We start from the raw sequence: 19,206 nt of genomic DNA on the forward strand, positions 1-19,206 counted from the left end.
TGGGAAGAACAAACCATTAGTAAACTAGAGGAGAGTACCAATCTATACCCTCTCTAAGTGAAGATGCATGTACTCTCGTGAACTGCAAGGCAGGTTGGCTATGCTTTAATGAGTTCTGTTGGCTTTAATTAGCGAAGATGCTGTCCTGCAGAGCATTCTTGAAAGAACTCACCTTTTTGAGCTTGACTGTTGGTCGCAGTCTATGGAGATTTTGGGTGAATCTTCTAGGAAGCTTACTAAAGACCTAGGAGTATGACTTATACGCTCCACCCGAGGGGTAGTCTACAGACGGTCTAGTACCAGATAAGACTTTGAATGAAACTTGCTTGCATAAGACTTGCAATTCAAGGCATAGTCCATTGTTCAAGTTTTGAGTAAGTGTAGCTTGGAGTTCTAGGTGGATGTTCAACCTTAATCGGTCTCCATCGAACCGCTGGTATATAAACAGTACATTGGAAAAGGCAAATCTCAGTGGGATTTTGAGATTTGGTGGGGGATTGTTGGAATTAATGAATGGGCCTTAGCCTACTCGAAGATTAATTCTTTGGAAAATCACAAAAGCTCACCTCATGGGATGGCATGCATGTGGAGTTTAGTACCACCTTGCTTATTCTAGGAGAGGGGGACCTCCTTAAAAGGGAGGATGCCCTCCTAGCCACTTGAAGCATGTGTGGTGGAGAGAAGAGGGGGAACACACGCGCGCGCTCGCTCGCCTGGCCTGGCCTGGCCTGGCAGGGCAGGGCAGGGCAGGCGGCGCGCGTGCACGATGTACGCGTCGAATGGTCCGCCAAAATTGGTTCCTCACCTTGCGCATATGCAGCCTCCTTTTGCAGTTTTGTTTTGCTGCAAATTCGGATTCGTTTTTGTTTTGGAAACGTTCCGAAAAATCTGGTGCGTGCAAACGGCGTGGAGTCCAGATAAGTTACGCGCGACTTATCCGGTTCGGTTACACGCAGTGGAGATCGTGCGGGCGCCCTGATTAAGCGACCCTTCTCTATATAAACCGAGCCGCCGCCTTCACGCAACACACGCGAAATCAATCTAGGGTTTGCCTCTGACTCTGTGCTGCTCCGTCGCTTGTAGATTACTCCATCCCGCTCGCCGGCGTGCACCTGCGATCGGGAGAGCAGGTCTCCGGAACCTCTGCCTTCGACGTTCTGCACCGGGAGTAGGCGGCAATAAGATTTTTGGGAAGCGCTTTGTGCGATTGCTCCCTGTTTGTCCGCAACGGCTCGTCTTCCTCTTCGCTCGCGTGCTGCGTGCCTTCGTAGACTCCTGCGAAAAGTTTCGGCCGAGCAGCCGGTCTTTCCACCACCTTGGTACGTGTTCAATATGTTGCGCATATTTGATCTGTTCATGTTATACTGTGTAGTTTACATGTGTAGATCTAATGATGCGTTCATACTAGTTTTCATCTGTAATGTCATGATTTATTTATGGAATAAATTAAATCATTATATGCCTATAATCTCAACAGATACGTCAGATGTCCAGCTATGATGCCGTGTCATCATAGACAGATATGCAGATGCCTGGCTGTGCAGCTTCTGTGATGCAGTGCCTTTGTGTTTGTTTCCATTCCACAGTGTTTGTGTGTTTATCTGCTGCTTTGAAAGGTTGAGCCTTTGAATAGACTCCCCCACCATTGGTTTTCCCACCAAATAATTTCTCCATCAAGTACTTCTCAAATGACTTAATAACCACTCTTATTAAGTCGCTTAAAGAAGAATTCCTCTACCAAACTAGAGCTGAAAAACGCCGGAATTGTTTCCACCAGCAGTGTGCCATGAAACCATTTACTAAAGCGAAAGAGCAATGCATGTAGTAACAATGAGTGTCAAGTAGGCATGCATGCACATCATGTACACTTCCATTTGAACGTGCCAGGTGCAAACAACGAAGACCAACTTTTTAGAAGAAAAAAAATGGCCCATCTGTGCAGGATACTCCACCACACCAAAAGCAACCTTTGCTCTCTTTTTTTCACCTATGTAGTGCTGCAACTCATATCGGTTTGATCGTTTGGGTAGCTGTTGAGTCTATTTGCATCAACTGTTCAAGCTGAACGAATTTTCCCGGTGGAGGAGCCCAGCTGTAGCTTTTCCCCCGACTTTGTGTAAGGTTTTCCGACAGGTTGTGGACAGTAAAAAAAGAAGAATGTTTGCCATTTTTCTGTAAGAAGTACCATAACCACCTACTTACCACCATAATCACAGCACCAAATGAGGTCGTTCTAGGATCAGCAAACTTACCAAAACTTGAGAACAGCCACCCTCCAATTATTGTATCCCTCCACTAGCTACCAGGGTAAAGGGCTCACTGCACAGCTCGGCGCAGTTACCCTGGCCGGATGTACGCCGCACTCGAGGAGCTAGATCGAGTGGAGTTGCCGTCTTGTTGCTCGGAGTGAGTGAGTATTATTCCTCATCTGAAACCGCGCTCGGTGGAAGGGAAGGCTACGGCGAGAGGCCGCTGTACACTACGCCCAACACGGGCACTTGCTCCCCGGGGCAACACCTCCGGCGCGCATGGGGGCTCGTTTAGCCAATCAGGGCTGCACCGCCGCTTGCCGATCGTCCCCACTCCCCATCCTTTCTCGTGAGGAATCGAGCTCTTTTGGGTTTCAAGGCGCGAGTGAGCGATCGAGCGAGCTGCATCATGGGACCCTGAACATGCATGCTCGAGACATTTCCTTATTTCCGCAGGAAATTCGTCGTCCGTGGGATTAGGAATCGCGAGAGGAGAGGAGAGAATCGCATGTGCGTGTGGTGTGTTCTTGTGGGGGCGTGAGGAGGGGAGGAGTAAACAGTGAGGTGCCTAGGAAGGCTCCCAAAGGAGGGAAACAGTGTACCGGCGGAAAGGAAGGAATGTCCCAGGACCAGGTGGCCGCGGGGCCACTTGGACCCGCACCGCATCGGCCGCATACGGCATATCCCCCTCTCCTCGCTGCAGCATGGGGTCCCATTTCGCGTCGAGCCCGTGTCCCCGACTCCCCCGTTGGCAGCGGTGGGGTGGCGGCGTGGCGCTCCGGACCGGCCGGCCATCCGCGGCCGCCGTTCCGTGCGGGCAAAGAGCATTTCCGGGCTCGTGGCCTCGTGGGCACGAACACAGGGCAAGACCGCGAGAGAACGGCAAGGGAGGCTCTGGCTCGCGGGCTCGCCGCCGTAACCGGAAGCAGCGAAAAACTCTGGGGTAGCAATGGAAAATAATTCTATGGGACCTTAAGAGGCCATGTATATATGTTAATTTTTTCTATAAAAATATTTACGGCTAATATGTGCCCGTTAGATCTATTTCCTCCATCACTAAAAAAAATAAACCTAGAACTGGAAGTCACATATCCTAGCAGAACGAATCTGAACATACTAGAATATACAATATCTAATTCTATATCTGTTTTTTTTATAGACAAAGAGAGTATATAACACCCATAATAGATTCGTCTATCAAAAATACATTTTAAGGATTCATGATAACTCAGCAAAATTTTCTAAACACCATGATAACTTGTACTATGTTGTCATCCGTAAAAAAAAAGGTAACCTCATGGTGCAATGCGACTGACCATAGTCTACGGCTGCTGGTGCTTGTAATATCTGTAATGCTATCTGCCTTTGTTTTTGTTAAGTGCAGACTTATATCTTTGGGTCTACCTGTAAATTCAATTGCCCAGCAAACACCCATGAGGGATAAAACAGCACAACAACATCTTTAGGAGGAGTAATGAATCATCGTTGTCGGTCCGATCAAGGCTAAATTGGACGTGAACTTTCAATTATTAAACAATATTGTAACTTTTCAACTATTAAAGTGGACGTAAACTTTCAACGCTACGTGAAAAATGAAAACTTAACCAATTTTGTTCACCATAAATTAGGTCGGTGTCTCACTGACCCAACAAATAATAATTTAACTTATTTACGCCCTCCATTCTAAAATATAAGACAATCATTTTTTTTATGTTATATAATACATGTATGCGTACATGTAATTAACTAGTACATACCTCTCTTTTAAAATTTGTTTATAAATCCTACACCCTTAAAATATTTAATTGTATTAGTTGCATGCGTTATATGTATTGAAATGTTCTAAACGAGTAGGTGGTAATAAAAAATATTTGTGTCTTTTTGTGTTAGTAATAGTTGTCTTATATTTTAGAATGAAAAGAGTATATGATAAATTTACATATTCCAAACGAAAATCCTTGTATCGGCCACAACTTTAAAATGAAGAACTTCTAAACATGTTTTAGAATATTTGACATTTATCTCCGTTCTTTAAGAAAACCAACTTGCAAACAACCAAAATAAATGGAAATAAATTTTCCCCAGCTTAATTTGGAAGCCTCTCTTCTTCTTTTTTTGTTATAAAACTAGCGCCGATAGCACATCAGGGTCCGAATGCAGAACGACATAGAAGATCTGAACGCAATGACAACATCGTGACAAGATATTTAATAATAGAGTTCAGACGTAGTTTACATCTCCGAAAAACTTATTACGGGCGCTCCTACCCGACCAGTATATTATAGTATATCCAGGTATCACGGCCTTGGACCAACATTACCACCAGCTAGCAGTCATAGCCACATTCATGCTATTGTTATCACATAATTATAACATAAGTACCTTTCTATTTAAAAAAGAGAGCCTACGACAGAGTTTGACTCTACTAATCTTTAACACGTAGTATAACTCTAAGTACTAAATTATAACCGATCACATATACGTACTCTTACACAAACTGTAACATGTTCTTATCTTTTTTTTTCTCTTTCTCAACCAGTTGGCAAAAATCAAAAGAGCCGTCAAAAGAAACAAGGATTAAGAGAACGGAATTGCTATATGGCATTCGAATGAAATTTGGGGATGAAATCTTACAGATTTTAGACCATTGGATCCATGCCAAGATTCGTGCATCAGCTTCTCTCCTCCAACTCCGGCGGGCTCCCCTTCTTCTCCGGCGCCGGCGACACCCCAACTCCGGCGGGTTAGGGTTTGGGGTTGGGGTGAGGGTAGGAGGGGGGTTTCCTCGGGGCTTAGAAGGATGGCCGTGGGCGGCGGAGGACCGGCGGTGGGCGGTGGACTCCGGCGGGCGGCGAGGCGGCGGCGAAGCCGCGGGGATGGAGGAGGGCGGTGGGCCGGCGTTGGCGGCGGGGTCAAAGCAAGGGTGGGATTAGGAGGCGGCGGCCGGTGGTGGCGGATCCGGCGGCGGGGAGCCGCCGGAGACGGGGAAGACGGTGGGGCGGGGGCACCTCGTCATCGCACCATGAGGAGAAAGTGAGGGGGGAAGGGAAGGGGGATGGGGGAGGGGGAGGGGCTCGCCGTTGGGGCCTCGCCGGTGCCGCTGACCTTTTTCGGCCAGCCGGCAAGGCGGGCGGCAGCGCGGTGGGGCGGTGGCGGTGGTGGCGGCGGCGGATCGCGCATGGGATGGGAGAAGGAGGGTGGCGGCGTGATCTGGAAACCGGGGGGAGGAGGAGGAGGAGGAGGAGTTAGGGTTAAGGGGATGCACGAATCTTAAAGAGAGAATCCCTTATATGCCACTGAAAATTGATCTAATCTCTTATGTGCCATTGAAAATTGGCTATTCCTTTATATGCCATTGATCCAAATTTGCACACCCTCTCATGCCACTCCCGTCAGTTGACCGTGTGTTGACCGTTAATTCTCAAGGAAAAAAGACGTATTTACCCTTCTGAGTATAGGGCATGCCTAACAACTCAGAGAGGGCAAATATGTCTTTTTTACTGGAGAGTTAACGGTCAACTGACGATAGTGGCATGAGAGGGTGCACAAATTTGGATTAATGGCATATAAGGGAAAAGCCAATTTTCAATGGCACATAAGAGACCAGACCAATTTTCAGTGGCATATAAGGGATTATCTCAATCTTAAAGCACATCCAATGATTCAAAATTCGAATGATAGGAGGTGAAATTTTCTGTCACATGATATATAGATAATCCATTAAGAGAAAGCCATTCTTCTTTATGCTCAGCTGTCGGATTTGCCTCACACCACGCTGCACTGCGGTCTCCATATAAGACACCGCTCCCTCTCCTCCCGTCCACTATATCCTCTCCTACGATACTGCGCGCTCAGCACAGAAGAGGAAGGTATCTTAACTAGCCCAGGATACCACCACACACCGAGTACTGTTACGTGTTCACGGTCTAGCTAAGCAGTGATCATGGGCTCGGCGGCTGACGGGAGCCTCGCCAACGAGAAGGCGCCGGCCGAGACGGTCGGCGTCGGCCGTTACGTCGAAATGGAGCAGGACGGCGGCGGACCCAGCACCGCAAAGTCCCGGCTCTCCGGCCTTCTCTGGCACGGCGGCTCAGCCTACGACGCCTGGTTCAGCTGCGCGTCCAACCAGGTGACCACATTTTCTGATCGACGCTATGCTTGCTTCCATTTTCTTGCGAAATGCATGCAATCTAAGGTAGGTTTGTGCCGTGATCGATGTGTAGCCGTTCGGTTAAATCTGCATTGCTGTGTGCTTCGATCAGGTGGCCCAGGTGCTCCTGACGCTGCCCTACTCGTTCTCCCAGCTGGGGATGCTCAGCGGCATACTGTTCCAGCTCTTCTACGGGCTGTTGGGCAGCTGGACGGCGTATCTCATCAGCATCCTGTACGTGGAGTACAGGACCAGGAAGGAGAGGGAGAAGGTGGACTTCAGGAACCATGTCATCCAGGTAAACAAAAACTACATTGTTCAAATCCATTTCGCCGCCGTACGGTCTTCTCTTCTCTGTATGTTCTGTAAGTTCAGACCCTGAAGACTTCAACCATTGATGTGCATGCAGTGGTTCGAGGTGCTGGACGGCCTGCTGGGGAGGCATTGGAGAAACGTCGGCCTGGCCTTCAACTGCACCTTCCTACTCTTCGGCTCCGTCATCCAGCTCATCGCCTGCGCTAGGTACGTACCTGCAGCTACTAAAGCCACTGAAGTCTGAATGTACTCATTAGTATCTGTTTTAGCGTCTGTTTTATGTGTACAATGTGTGAGTGCAGCAACATCTACTACATCAACGACAAGCTGGACAAGAGGACGTGGACCTACATCTTCGGCGCGTGCTGCGCGACGACGGTGTTCATCCCGTCGTTCCACAACTACCGGATCTGGTCATTCCTCGGCCTCGTCATGACCACCTACACGGCCTGGTACCTCGCCGTCGCCTCCCTCATCCATGGCCAGGTAGTACAACACAAAAGCACCATCTGTTAGCATGCAGCATGCTTGCATTTCTCGTCTGAATAGCGAGGCGCATGCCTGAACATTATTACATTGCGTTGTGCTGAAAAAACACTTGTGTTTTTTGTATGAATATCAGGTCGATGGAGTGAAGCACTCGGGCCCTACAAAGATGGTCCTCTACTTCACCGGGGCCACAAACATTCTCTACACCTTCGGTGGGCACGCTGTTACTGTGTAAGCCGACAAACGCTCTCTATTCTATGCCCCTGTGTCAAAAGGAATACTGCACGAAATGGTCTCAGTCACATGCCACACCGTAGAGAGTACCGTAGGCTGCAAATTTTCTTTTCTGAAACTGCACAAATTCAACAAGCCAGCACATTTCAGAAAAGCAACTACGACTCGAATCAAAGCATCTACCCCGCACTGTTGCATCTTTGGCAGCGAACCCATGCACTCCCATTTCCAGGCTACACACTGGCAGGAGGAGTACTCCTCTGCTCATTCATTCATGGTTTGGACAGTCAAAAGAGCTATAGCTAGCGTCCAAACTCGGGAGAGCATTTGCTGCTTTACCTCAGGGTGGCTCCTGCGGCCTGCGCCTGCATTGCTGTAGATACGATGCCCATCCTGCCATCCACCACGGACCACGGATGGACAACGCCACGAAACATGCACGGACAAGGCACGGATGTCCACGTAACTCTGTACCGTGTACCCACGCTACGAGCTAGCAGTACAGTAAGGCAAAGGCAATAACGCCACGCCTCCGCTCTCAGTATCTGGTCACCCTCCTTGCAGGCTCGCAGTTACATCGATCGTTTACAGCAGCGTCAATACTGTAATAATTGACCAAACTGTCAAAGCAGTTTGTGACAACATTACGTGTGATTTTGGTGCGCGCAGGGAGATCATGCACGCGATGTGGAGGCCGCAGAAGTTCAAGGCGATCTACCTGATGGCGACGCTGTACGTGCTGACGCTGACGCTGCCGTCGGCGGCGAGCGTGTACTGGGCGTTCGGGGACGAGCTGCTCACGCACTCGAATGCGCTGGCGCTGCTGCCGCGCACGGCGTTCCGGGACGCCGCCGTGGTGCTCATGCTCATCCACCAGTTCATCACCTTCGGCTTCGCCTGCACGCCGCTCTACTTCGTCTGGGAGAAGCTCATCGGACTCCACGACTGCCGCAGCCTCTTCAAGCGCGCCGCCGCGAGGCTCCCCGTCGTCGTGCCCATCTGGTTCCTCGCCATCATCTTCCCCTTCTTCGGGCCCATCAACTCCGCCGTCGGCTCCCTCCTCGTCAGCTTCACCGTCTACATCATCCCCGCCCTCGCGCACATGATCACCTTCCGCTCCGCGCACGCTCGTGAGGTATAGTAAAAATCTTGGCATCTTTTTAATCACTGCGCTTTTTTTTTAACCTTTTGGTTTCACTTTTATCATGCGAGTTTACTAGTGTAGGACTTGCATGTCGCATTGCACTTTACATTGGCACGCCAAAGCTAGCTAGGTACTGATTAGATGCCACTTAGCACAGTGGTTATACATTTATCAAGTGAGTTAGACGAATGCTAGTTGGGTCCACCCTTGTTCGGGATGGACTATGGAAAGATGCTGATACAAAAGGTAACCTTGGTTATGATCAAGGGTGAAACATCATTAGGGTGGTAAGTATTGCCGCTGCTTTTGTCGTACTGAATGTAAGACAAAACTGCGGCAGTGTTGATCTGTCTTTTAACGTGGCAAGAAAAGCAAAAGGGTGCTAGTACCAAGCTTAGAAGTAGACTGTTGAGGAAAAACAGGAGACAGAGGGCTCTTTTGTACCATTCGTCCTGGTATATTTGGACGAGCATCGAACCACTCTCTTTGCAAGACGACACAAAAAAGTTCAGTACTACTTTCTCCGTTTCACAATTTAAGTCATTCTAGTATTTTCCACATTCATATTGATATTAATGAATCTAGACATATATATGACTTATATTATAAAACGGAGTGAGTAGCAAATTTAGAAGTCATGTGATTTGTACTCAGTACTACATTTTAATGGAGTACAAGCTAGTAGCTGTGTGCTCTGTTGTTGTGATGGTGTGAGCCTGAACTGAGAATCCTTTGTCTGAATGCTAAACTGCAGAACGCCGTGGAGCCGCCGCCGCGGTTCGTGGGGCGATGGACGGGCACGTTCATCATCAACGCGTTCGTGGTGGCGTGGGTGCTGGTGGTCGGCTTCGGGTTCGGCGGCTGGGCCAGCATGACCAACTTCGTCCGCCAGATCGACACGTTCGGGCTCTTCACCAAGTGCTACCAGTGCCCGCCGCCCCCTCTGCCGCCGGCGGGCGCCGCTCCGAACGCCACCTGGCCGCCGTTCCCGGCGACGCCGTTCAACGCCACCACCGCCGGCCTCGCTCCGGCCCCTGCTCCTTCGCCGGCGCATTTCTTCGGCCGCCACCACCGGCATCACAGCCACGGGCTCTGAACACTGAAATGTACGTACCAGGGCAATGCTCGAGCTTTGGTTTAGCTATAGTTGTTCACTAGCGCCGTCACTAATTAGTCTTAGCTTAGCACAAAGCTGCATCTTCTCTAGCTATCAGTAGCATGTCAGTCAGACGGAGTATCCCGTTTCAAGTTCCTTGGTTCTGTACTGCCTCCTGGCGTGGAGCTCAAAAAACGAACAGAAAAAAAGGGAATGTTGCTACGGCCGCAGATGCAAGAGCCAGCTAATCTAGCCTCTTTACTTTCTCTTATTCTTATGCATATGCTTGGTTCTCTTTTGGTGCACCATTCAGTGCTGTATCATTGGCAGTACTTCAGCGCTAAAATGCATTCAGGGGTCAGGAGCTCTTTGCCCCGATTCCTTGGCTGCCGTGAAGGCGTGAACTTTACTCCCTCCCAGTGAGCAGTAAAGAGTACAGTAACTAGCTTTTAGTATAAGGCCTGTTCACTTTATACTATTTTCAACCTTATCAAATTTTAGTAAAATTGTCAAAAAAAATAGCTACATTTAGTTTGCTGCCAAATTTTAGTAACTATATAAAAAATCCTACCAAAATTAAGCTGCCAAAATTTAGTAAGGCTTTTTTTACATTAAAGTGGTGAACAGGCTCGTGGACTGAAAACGCTGTCGTTAGTCGTTACTCGTTAGTGGCAACAATGTAACAAGCTACAGTGGTATACTGCCCAGCCTGATAACGGCAGGTCCAAATAGTTGTGGGCTCAATTGTCTTGTATGGGCCCTATCAGATTTGGGCCTTTGGTGCTGCATGGGCTGAAGACCAGTGTACATTAGCATGCTAGCAGGGAATGCTTTTGGAAGTGATTCAGGAATCAGGATGCGCCTCTGACTAATCCATCATCATCATGCCAATGCGTATTCACACTTTATTGGTTGATAGGTTCATGAAGAGGGAGAACCTCATGCCCACAGTGTGACATTTGCACATAAATAGCTCCATATATGATCAGTTGATCACAATAACACACTAGGAGGTTCACTTCGGAAAATACACTATTTCTGTTGTGCCGGTGTCCAACTGCTGCTAAGACAGAAAAAACGCCAGAGAATTCTAATGGATATGAATGAGAATTTGGAGAAACACAAATATACTTAACCTGTTCACCGATCGGTAAGATGAAACGTAGAGTAACAAGAAAATTGTTTACAATCACTTGTTTAGGCTAACTACTAATTGTGATTGCTTGATATATTGTTCTTACTATGTTTTTATTTAATAAAATGATCAAGGGTTTGGTGGTGTTCAAGTGAAATCTTATGGGATGCAAGACTGAACTTCACCTATATCAATTAAACCATGTCAAACATTACATCTCATGTAGTAACATCCAGCAAAGAAATATGGTTCTAAGAATCCTTGTCAACATATTCAACTCTACCACCAAAAAAAATTGCCATGTATATATATTTGGAAAAAGGTTAGGTGGAAGGCGAAGAACAACCCTTCTGAAGTGTTTTTCCACTTACCCTCTTAACTAGTGGCCAGATTTGATTCATTTCCCTCAATCACAAAATCAAATATAACGACTTCTCCAACTATTAAAAATATTTAAAATGACTACCTCAATTGTTTTGAGAGTGCCATTAGCCATCGAGTTACGCCTCCCTCGAGCGGAGTACCTCACCCACGACAAAGCCGGTGCAGACGGGGCTGTGGTGGGATAGAGAGCAAAGCCTCGTTGTCGTCCCGTTGCTGCCACCGCTGTGGTGAAGCTGTGCGGGAAGGAAGGGCCGAAAGAGGAAGAAGAGATAGAGGGGGAGGAGGAATAAGGGAAGAAGAATGACATGTGGGCCACTCATGCTGACTGAACGGGATGGGTCATGTCAACATGCCACGTCAACAAAAACCACTATCAATACTGTCGAGGGAGTCAAATTGCACCGGTTTAATAGTTGGGAGTCGAGATATCTAATATTACCGTTGAAGAATACAAATAGGACGGAGCTTATGGAGGCCAATCTGGGTGTTGCCCGGGCCCCTCAGTTTTGGCAGCAAAGCGTACTCTTATCCCTGGGAACTCCATTCTCTTATTCTTTACTTCTTTTTTCTTCAGTGTAATGGCTTGCTAAATCATTTTCCTTCCGTGGATAACATACAATTTATTTTTCTCTTAATATAATAGCTCTCATATAACCTCTTAATTTTCAATAACTTTCATATGTTGTCTAATGGCTTGCCAAATCATTTTCATTATGTCGATAACATATAGTTTATTTTTTCTTAATAAAATAGCTCACATAAAACATAAGTATTAATTTTCAATAACTCTGATATGTTGTCTTTTTTGACTCGAGTGATCTTTTCCTATCCATTTAATAGCTATACTTAGGTACAACATAGTTTTTTTTTTCTTAACAAAGATATACTTAGCAATCATTTCACAATACAAATACACATTTTGTAAATTCTACTTGTGCCATCGATACATTATAATATAATAATAAACCGTTGGTTTATACTTAGTACTAGAGATGGCAATGGGGACCCATAACCCGAGACCCGACGGGTTTTTACTCTATTAAAAGCTAATCGTCTTCTAACTCTTACGGACGAAAATCTCATGGGGTATGTGGGTATGGGTCCGTTCTTTATCCACCCGTACCACCAACCCATGGGTGAAAAAAACCCGTTGATTGAGCCTAAAACTATAAGCAATATAAGTCTCAACGGCTACTAAATCATATCATAAAACTCATTTCACATCTTAAGCATTGTTCTAATCTAGTTATATGAAATTATTATTTGATTTCTTGATTATGCAATGTGGTTGTATAATTTTTTACTCGCCTTTGAACGATAATATTAATAGCATTATTGCTAGAGAAAATATTGATAGTTTACAACTCTAATATGGCTAATTACAGTACAAAACTATAAATGATACAAGTCAATTATATGGGCTCCGTTGGATACCCGTTACCCGTATGGATGTGGGTATGGGGACGATTTTATACTGGCGACGGGTGTGGATATTTAAGTTGGAATATTTAGACATCGTGGGTGTGGGTATGGGGCAAGAGAACCCGATGGGTTATGCACCCGTTGCCATCTCTACTTAGTACCACTAGCTATATATAAAACTCATTTATTGCCAATATAAGTATTCCACTCTATGATAACTGCCCCCCTCTAGAACTTCTCTCAAGCTCCAGCACTTGATACGAATCAGATTGGAATCTATATTTTAAGAGAATTAAAGTAGACTTAATCATATATCTTTCCGAGCTAGAGATGGCAACGGGTGCATACCCATTGGGTTCTCTTGCCCCATAACCACACCTATGATGTCTAAATACTCCCACTTAAATACCCACACCCGTCGCGGGTACAAAATTGTCCCCATACCCACACTCATGCGGGTAACGGGTATCCAACAGGTACCCATACCCATATAATTGACTTGTAATATTTTATAGTTTTATACTATAATTAGCCATATTAGAGTTGTAAACCATCCATATTTTCTCTAGCAAAAATGCTATTAATATTAGTGTTCAAAAGGCGAGTAAAAAAATTATACAACCACATTACATAATCAAGAAATCGAATAATAATTTCATATAACTAGACTAAGCAATGCTTTAAGATGTGAAAGAAGTTCTATGCTATGATTTAGTAGTCGTTGAGAGTTATAATGCTCATAGTTTTAGACTCAATCAACGGGTTTTTTCTACCCACGGGTTGGTGGGTACGGGTGGGTAAAGAACAGACCCATACCCACGTACCCAATGGGTAAGAGTTTTCGCCCGTTAGTAGACCCATGGGTATAAGAGTTAGAACACGATTGGCTTCTAATAGAGTAAAAACCCGTCGGGTCTCGGGTTATGGGTACCCATTGCCATCTCTATTCTGAGCCGATGCATTGTTTGCTGGGCCAAAAACACGTGGGTTCCTAAAGCCTAAAGGCCGAGGGGGCGGCCAGATTGTGGGCTTGTTCTGAGTCGGATCCTCCCACACTCGTGGGCCGACGGTCAATGAAGACCCAGTGGTTGACCGTATCATTTCACTGACATGCGGGCCATCTGCTTCGGTCGGAAGCCCGCACGCGCCTATCGTCTTCCTCAGCCGCCGCTCGCGGCGCCTCGAGATCAAGCCGACTGATCGCCTCCACCGAGGCGGCAAGGCCATCGCCAAGGAGAGTAGGAGACGACCATGTGCTGGCCATCGGGTTCAGCCGACGCAGCACCATCTCCGACGGCCCTGACGTCTGCCGCCGGCGAATGATGGAGGCTGGCTGATCCTCTACGGGACATCGGGAAATCGTGCGAAATGGAAAGACAGGTTCTTAGATGAACAGACATCGGAACTGGAAAAAGACTGAACTTTTGGTTCTAGAGACCGTGTTGCCCTGTTTGTCCTTTTATTCGTCTGTGATCCGAGGAATTCTTGAATCGTGATGGATGTCTACTTTTGTCACCTCATTGCCTGTTTGTTTGGCGAAACCTGGAAAATGAACTGTGTCACCTAGCACACATGTTGATTTCATTCTTCGAACTGGAAGCTAACACTCATGTAAAAGGTATGGCCTTTCACCCTCCTAAACAACTAGCCCAGCCAAGTTGAGAATATGCAGGAAGTCAGTCTGACTTGTTTTTCATGTAATACATTGTTTAGTCCACTAGTTTCAGGGCTTTGAAGATGAAAACATCATAGATATTTTCTTTATCATTAAACAAGTACTAGATGCGGGGCATTCAAGATCTTTTGGGCTTGATGATTCATGAGCTGGAAAACTCATATTTGACCACTCATAACTCGTAGTATAATATAAACGCAACTGATACCGATAGAGATATCCCTGTAAACTCTCCGTACACTATAAAAAAAAAGAAGCCCATTTGCCCCTACAAATTCTTCAATGACATGAGCATTGGTTATTTTATCACACATATGTAGATCTCAGACTCTTATTTATAACTGCTCTGTATTTTGCTTCGATATGGTGTACTTGTCTTAGTCAAACTTCACTCAGTAATGTGTGTCCCCTTGTCCCCGAAACAATTCCTTCCATGTTAAATAAAATGTCGCTGTCTAGATCATGCTGTTGCTAATGAAGCTTCAAGGTAATTATAACTAGTAGAAGTTTCACGGCAAATTGACAAGTACGATGCTGATGACACTATTCTGAACTAATGTTACAGCATGCTGAGTTTTCTAAGTTGCAATGGAAATGTTAATACTACTCAATTATTTTTTTTTTGAAACCTATACTCAATTAGTATTTTTTTGCTACTAAACTAGATCTTGTTTTGACTTGGAGGCTTGCAGTAGAATTTCGGTGAAGGAATGCGGCGGTGCTTGTCTGTTAGATATGGATCGACCTTCTGAACGAAAATAACCATATATTTAAAAGGGAAATTTTAAACCATGCCGTCATTGACTCATGTAGCTCCTACATACCATTGAGATACGGGTGGCATATATCAAATTTTGCAAAATTAGGGTGAAGAACTAAATGTGATGCTGACTGCTGAGAGGATATATTTTCGAGATCTTAGTTGACATCAGTTTTCTTGTATTTCTCGTGTAAGCTGATAGGTACTATGTAATTTCGTCAGAGAAGACCATGTATTCTATTGCATATACTGTGAAGTGTCAACAAAGTGAGGTACTGATCAATGAATTGCATATAGAACATCAGAAACTACAACATTGAGTTGATTTGTTTGCAAAACAAGCATATACGGGCACACAAGTGTTGTGCAAAACAAGCATACACAAGTATAAACGGCCTTTTAGGTGAAGTGCACAACACTTCGCGGTACAGTAGGAGTAGTTAGGACTTAGGAACAAAGTGGCTGAAGCCTCACGGTGCAGCTGAAGTCAAGTCAACCAGCCATTCTTTTATGGTTAGAAGCTTAAAATAACCAAACCATTGCTACCAAACAGCTTGACCCGGTGTAAGTGCATATGAACACGCCATTTCCAATTTTGCAGATACAAAAATGTTATATACATGAAAAGCGCCTCCATACTAATCAATACACCGAGCAATTTCTTTGAGACAAAGCAACAAATTGAAGGTGTGATATATACATTCTAACAACAAAACAACAAGAATTTGGAACTACTAATGAACAATCGACATAGATCTACTTCGATTTTGCAGTAAATCGAGGGCTAACTCATCTTCTTGAACTCCGGTGATCGCCGCCAATGCCGTCACCAGTTGATCACCGAGATGCTCTGGACTGGAAGAGCTCGAGCCGACCCTTGGCATCCGGGAGCAGCGCGTCGACGCGCAGGTCCTGCACCATGTGTGGCTGCTTGGACGCCCAGAGGAGCACGGCGAGAACTCCGGCCTGCGCGAGCTCCTCGTTCTCCGGGACGTGCAGCGCAATGTAGCAGAGCAGTATGAGCGCCTCGATCTGCACCTGGTCACCCAGGTAGACGAGCTGGACGAGGTGCCGCGCGCCGCCGCCGTCGACGATGGCCTTGCAGTGGCTCACGTGCAGGTGGTTCTCGGTGCACGCGAACTTGGTGAGCGCGACCACGGCCTCCTTGGTGACCGGCAGCTCGCGCTCGTCGAGCAGCTCCACCAGCGGGCGGACCACGCGGGTCTCGCTCGCCGTGAACGTGCGCGACAGGCAGCCGAGGGAGGTGATGCACGGGCGCAGCAGGTCGTCGACGTCGCCCTTGCACACGATGCGGAGGAGCTGCTCCACGACGGCCTTGGCCGCAGGGGAGCTGGGCTTGAATGCCGACTGCCGCAGCGCGAGGTTGTGCTCGGCGACGCGGGTGATCTCCATGATCGCCATTGCGGAGTAGAACTGCAGGTCCGTGCCGGCGCCGCCGTCGCCTTGCTCGAGGAGCTTGGCGAAGCAGAGAAGCGCGCGAGACTCGGTGATGCTTTTGCAGACCCCGACATGGCCGCGGGCAAGCTTCCAGAGAGCCTTCGCCGCCATGGCCTTCATGTGAGCCTTGGTGGCCGGGTCCTCGGCCTCGCGCGATCCACGACCGCTCGAGCCGTTGGGGGTCAGCTGGTGCCTGCAGCCGGGTGGAACCGTGGCTCCGTTCGCCGTGGTCTTGGCAGCCATGGCAGATTGCACCACCGATTGCATCTGGTTCTTTCCTGCTTGCTGCTGGCTACCCGGATATTCCGACGAGCTCGGCGGTTCATTGGCAGGGGAACCAGAGCCACCTTGATGCACGCTGAGCGTCTTGGCAAGCACAACGGAGTGAAGGGATGTCATGTTCATGTTCCTCGAGCCGGTCCAGGCAACATAGTATCTACTGTGCTCCTGGATGGTTCCGGCGGCGAGGTGGCCGACGAGGTGACGCACGGCGTTGGTCTGCGCGAGCAGGTCCTGGCATTTCTGGTTGTGATGCGCGAGAGCCGCGACGGACTCCGCGACGGCGGCCTGCACGCGCATCGGCGGCACTTTCAAGGCGGCCGCGAACACGGAGCAGACACCGGCAAGGAGAAGCTTATCCACGCTCTCCTCGTCGCGGGCGAGGAGCCCGAGCGCCGTGGCGGCGGCCTCCTGGCCGTCGTCGGTGCCGTCCTTGAGAAGCTTGACGAGGGGCGCGACGCCGTCCTCCTCGATGATGAGCTTGGCGAAGTGGGGGTTGTCGCGGGCGAGGGACGCGAGGTTGTGGGCCGCGTCCGCGCGCGCGGCGAGGTTGCCGGTGTGGAGCCGGGCGATGTGATCCCAGATGAGGAACAGTATGGGCTCGTTCTGCGCGATGTTGGGGAGGCCGTGGAGGTCGTAGTCGTCGTCGTCGCCGCCGCCGCCAGCGTCGGCGTGCGGGGACGAGATGCGGAGCAGCCAGGCGACGTCCTCGAGCGCGGTGTCGAGCATGGCGAGGGTGCGGGGGAGGCCGGAGACCGGGTTGAGCGTGAAGAAGCGGCGGAGGCGGGAGTGGCTCTGGAAGCACCTGGCCGCCATCCCGGCGGCCTTGTTGAGCGCCCGCACGGTGTCGGCCATGATGCGCGCGGCGGGGCGCTCGTACAGCTCCGCCCGCGCCGCCTGCCGCAGCAGCGCCGCCAGCTTCTCGGCGCGCGACCGCAGGTCCATGCACTCCGCCCGGAAGCACTGCCACCCGGCCTGCTTCGCTACCTGGTCCGCGAGCTGGATCGGCTTCGCCAGCATCGCCTTCACCCCCTCCCCCATCCTTCCCCCCTCCGTCTCGCTCTCTTTCTCTCGCGCAAAGAGAGGCGGCGTGATCGATGGACGTGGCGGGTGGGTTCCTAACTCCTAAGCCGCCAGCTTTGTTTTCTTTGGGAGGAGCAGAGAGGGCAAGGATTTACTAGGAGACGACACGAGGCGGCGTCAGTAGGTGGACCGGACGCAGTGGGCCCCGTAGGCCTGGCTGGCAGTTCGCCCACTGCCGCTGGCCCCCCTGTACTCCGTCCCGGATCGTGAGAGGTGGGCCCGTGGGGAGATCGCTCGTTACTGGGTCAATACAATGGGCACTGGCTCGTTGAATCGTTCCGTCCCGCCCGTTTCGCGATCGACGTGCCATTTCTGTCCAAGGCGAGCCGAACTGTAATTTTCGCGACCGTGCAAGCGGTTTTCTGCATTCCGCTGCGACGTAAAATCAGTATCATGTCATCGAACTGGATTTTATCTTTTTCGCTACTACTTCTGTCATCAACCCTGTTCATGAGGTCGCGACTTCTTCCCTGTTCGTTTTCTTCTTCTTCTTTTTTTATTTCGCTATCTTTCTTTTAACCTCGCAAGTCACAAGTTCAGGTGAAGATTCAACAAATAAAATTCAGTAAATGTGGGTTACTAATTTATCTTGTCCTGGTGTCTAATAGTCTACGATTGCTTTATGTTATATCAATGCGCGGTGAGAGGCTGTCACTCGTTGGGTAAAAGCCGTCCTTATCTAAAAAAAAAAACCTCGCAAGTCACTACTCCAGGTCTTAAACAATAATCCGACGTGGCAGGTCAAGCAGGTAGTGCTAAAGAGGTACTAGCACACGTGATGATAACTTAATTTCAACGGTCAGATTTCAGTGTTGCTATCGGCAGGTAGCAGTAACTCTCATCAGTAACCACAATTCACAAGCCAAAGCGCTGTCATCTTTCCGGTCCCTGGAGCAGCAGAGCAGGGTAGCTCTGCTTGGCTCAGTTAAAACCGCTCTGGAATTTGAGGTCAGGTTGCCAGCCAGGGCAATGGATTAGCTCGGGTTAATTATGCTACCTACCAGCCCTGCAACCATTAACAACAGCTAGCCCAGCACCGGCCGTGTTCATCCCCACGAATAAACTAACCCACGTAGTTTTGCATTCCAGTCAAACTGCACAGTTCTAAACTACTAACATCGCAACAAGAGGTGACCGACACTGTAATTCTATACGTATTAGGGTGTGTTTAGTTCACGCTAAAATTAAAAGTTTGGTTGAAATTAAAACGATGTGATGAAAAAGTTGAAAGTTCATGTGTGTAGAAAAGTTTTGATGTGATGGAAAAGTTGAAAGTTTTAAAAAAAAAGTTTAGAACTAAAAAGGCCTCAGTAGTATGTAACGGGTAGAGAAA

The 19,206-nt window shown here is 48.2% G+C and overlaps 2 protein-coding genes across 2 annotated transcripts; one reads left to right on the forward strand and one right to left on the reverse strand.

Moving 5' to 3' along the window:
• Positions 1–6,071: 6,071 nt before the first annotated feature.
• On the forward strand, positions 6,072–9,925 carry LOC4332229 (auxin transporter-like protein 3). Its single transcript, XM_015773820.3, has 7 exons — positions 6,072–6,378; positions 6,512–6,697; positions 6,809–6,921; positions 7,017–7,200; positions 7,337–7,434; positions 8,107–8,572; positions 9,336–9,925. The coding sequence occupies exons 1-7, from the start codon at positions 6,193–6,195 to the stop codon at positions 9,675–9,677; spliced, it is 1,575 nt and encodes a 524-aa protein (XP_015629306.1). The 5' UTR covers positions 6,072–6,192; the 3' UTR covers positions 9,678–9,925.
• A 5,697-nt stretch (positions 9,926–15,622) lies between these two features.
• Positions 15,623–17,940, reverse strand: LOC4332230 (uncharacterized). The gene has a single exon (XM_015773280.3). It carries the CDS (start codon positions 17,829–17,831, stop codon positions 15,891–15,893), a length of 1,941 nt encoding a protein of 646 aa, XP_015628766.1. The 5' UTR covers positions 17,832–17,940; the 3' UTR covers positions 15,623–15,890.
• Positions 17,941–19,206: the final 1,266 nt, after the last annotated feature.

The sequence above is a fragment of the Oryza sativa genome, chromosome 3 (genome assembly GCF_034140825.1).
Source record: "Oryza sativa Japonica Group chromosome 3, ASM3414082v1".
NCBI lineage: Eukaryota > Viridiplantae > Streptophyta > Magnoliopsida > Poales > Poaceae > Oryza > Oryza sativa.

Excerpts from the sequence above, each read along its gene's own strand:
- LOC4332229 (XM_015773820.3), top strand. The coding sequence starts at position 6,193 with ATGGGCTCGGCGGCTGACGGGAGCCTCGCCAACGAGAAGGCGCCGGCC. Across the intron at positions 6,698-6,808 it reads TCAGGAACCATGTCATCCAG|TGGTTCGAGGTGCTGGACGG; the intron begins GTAAACAAAAAC and ends ATGTGCATGCAG. Across the intron at positions 8,573-9,335 it reads GCTCCGCGCACGCTCGTGAG|AACGCCGTGGAGCCGCCGCC; the intron begins GTATAGTAAAAA and ends GCTAAACTGCAG.
- LOC4332230 (XM_015773280.3), bottom strand. The coding sequence starts at position 17,831 with ATGGGGGAGGGGGTGAAGGCGATGCTGGCGAAGCCGATCCAGCTCGCG.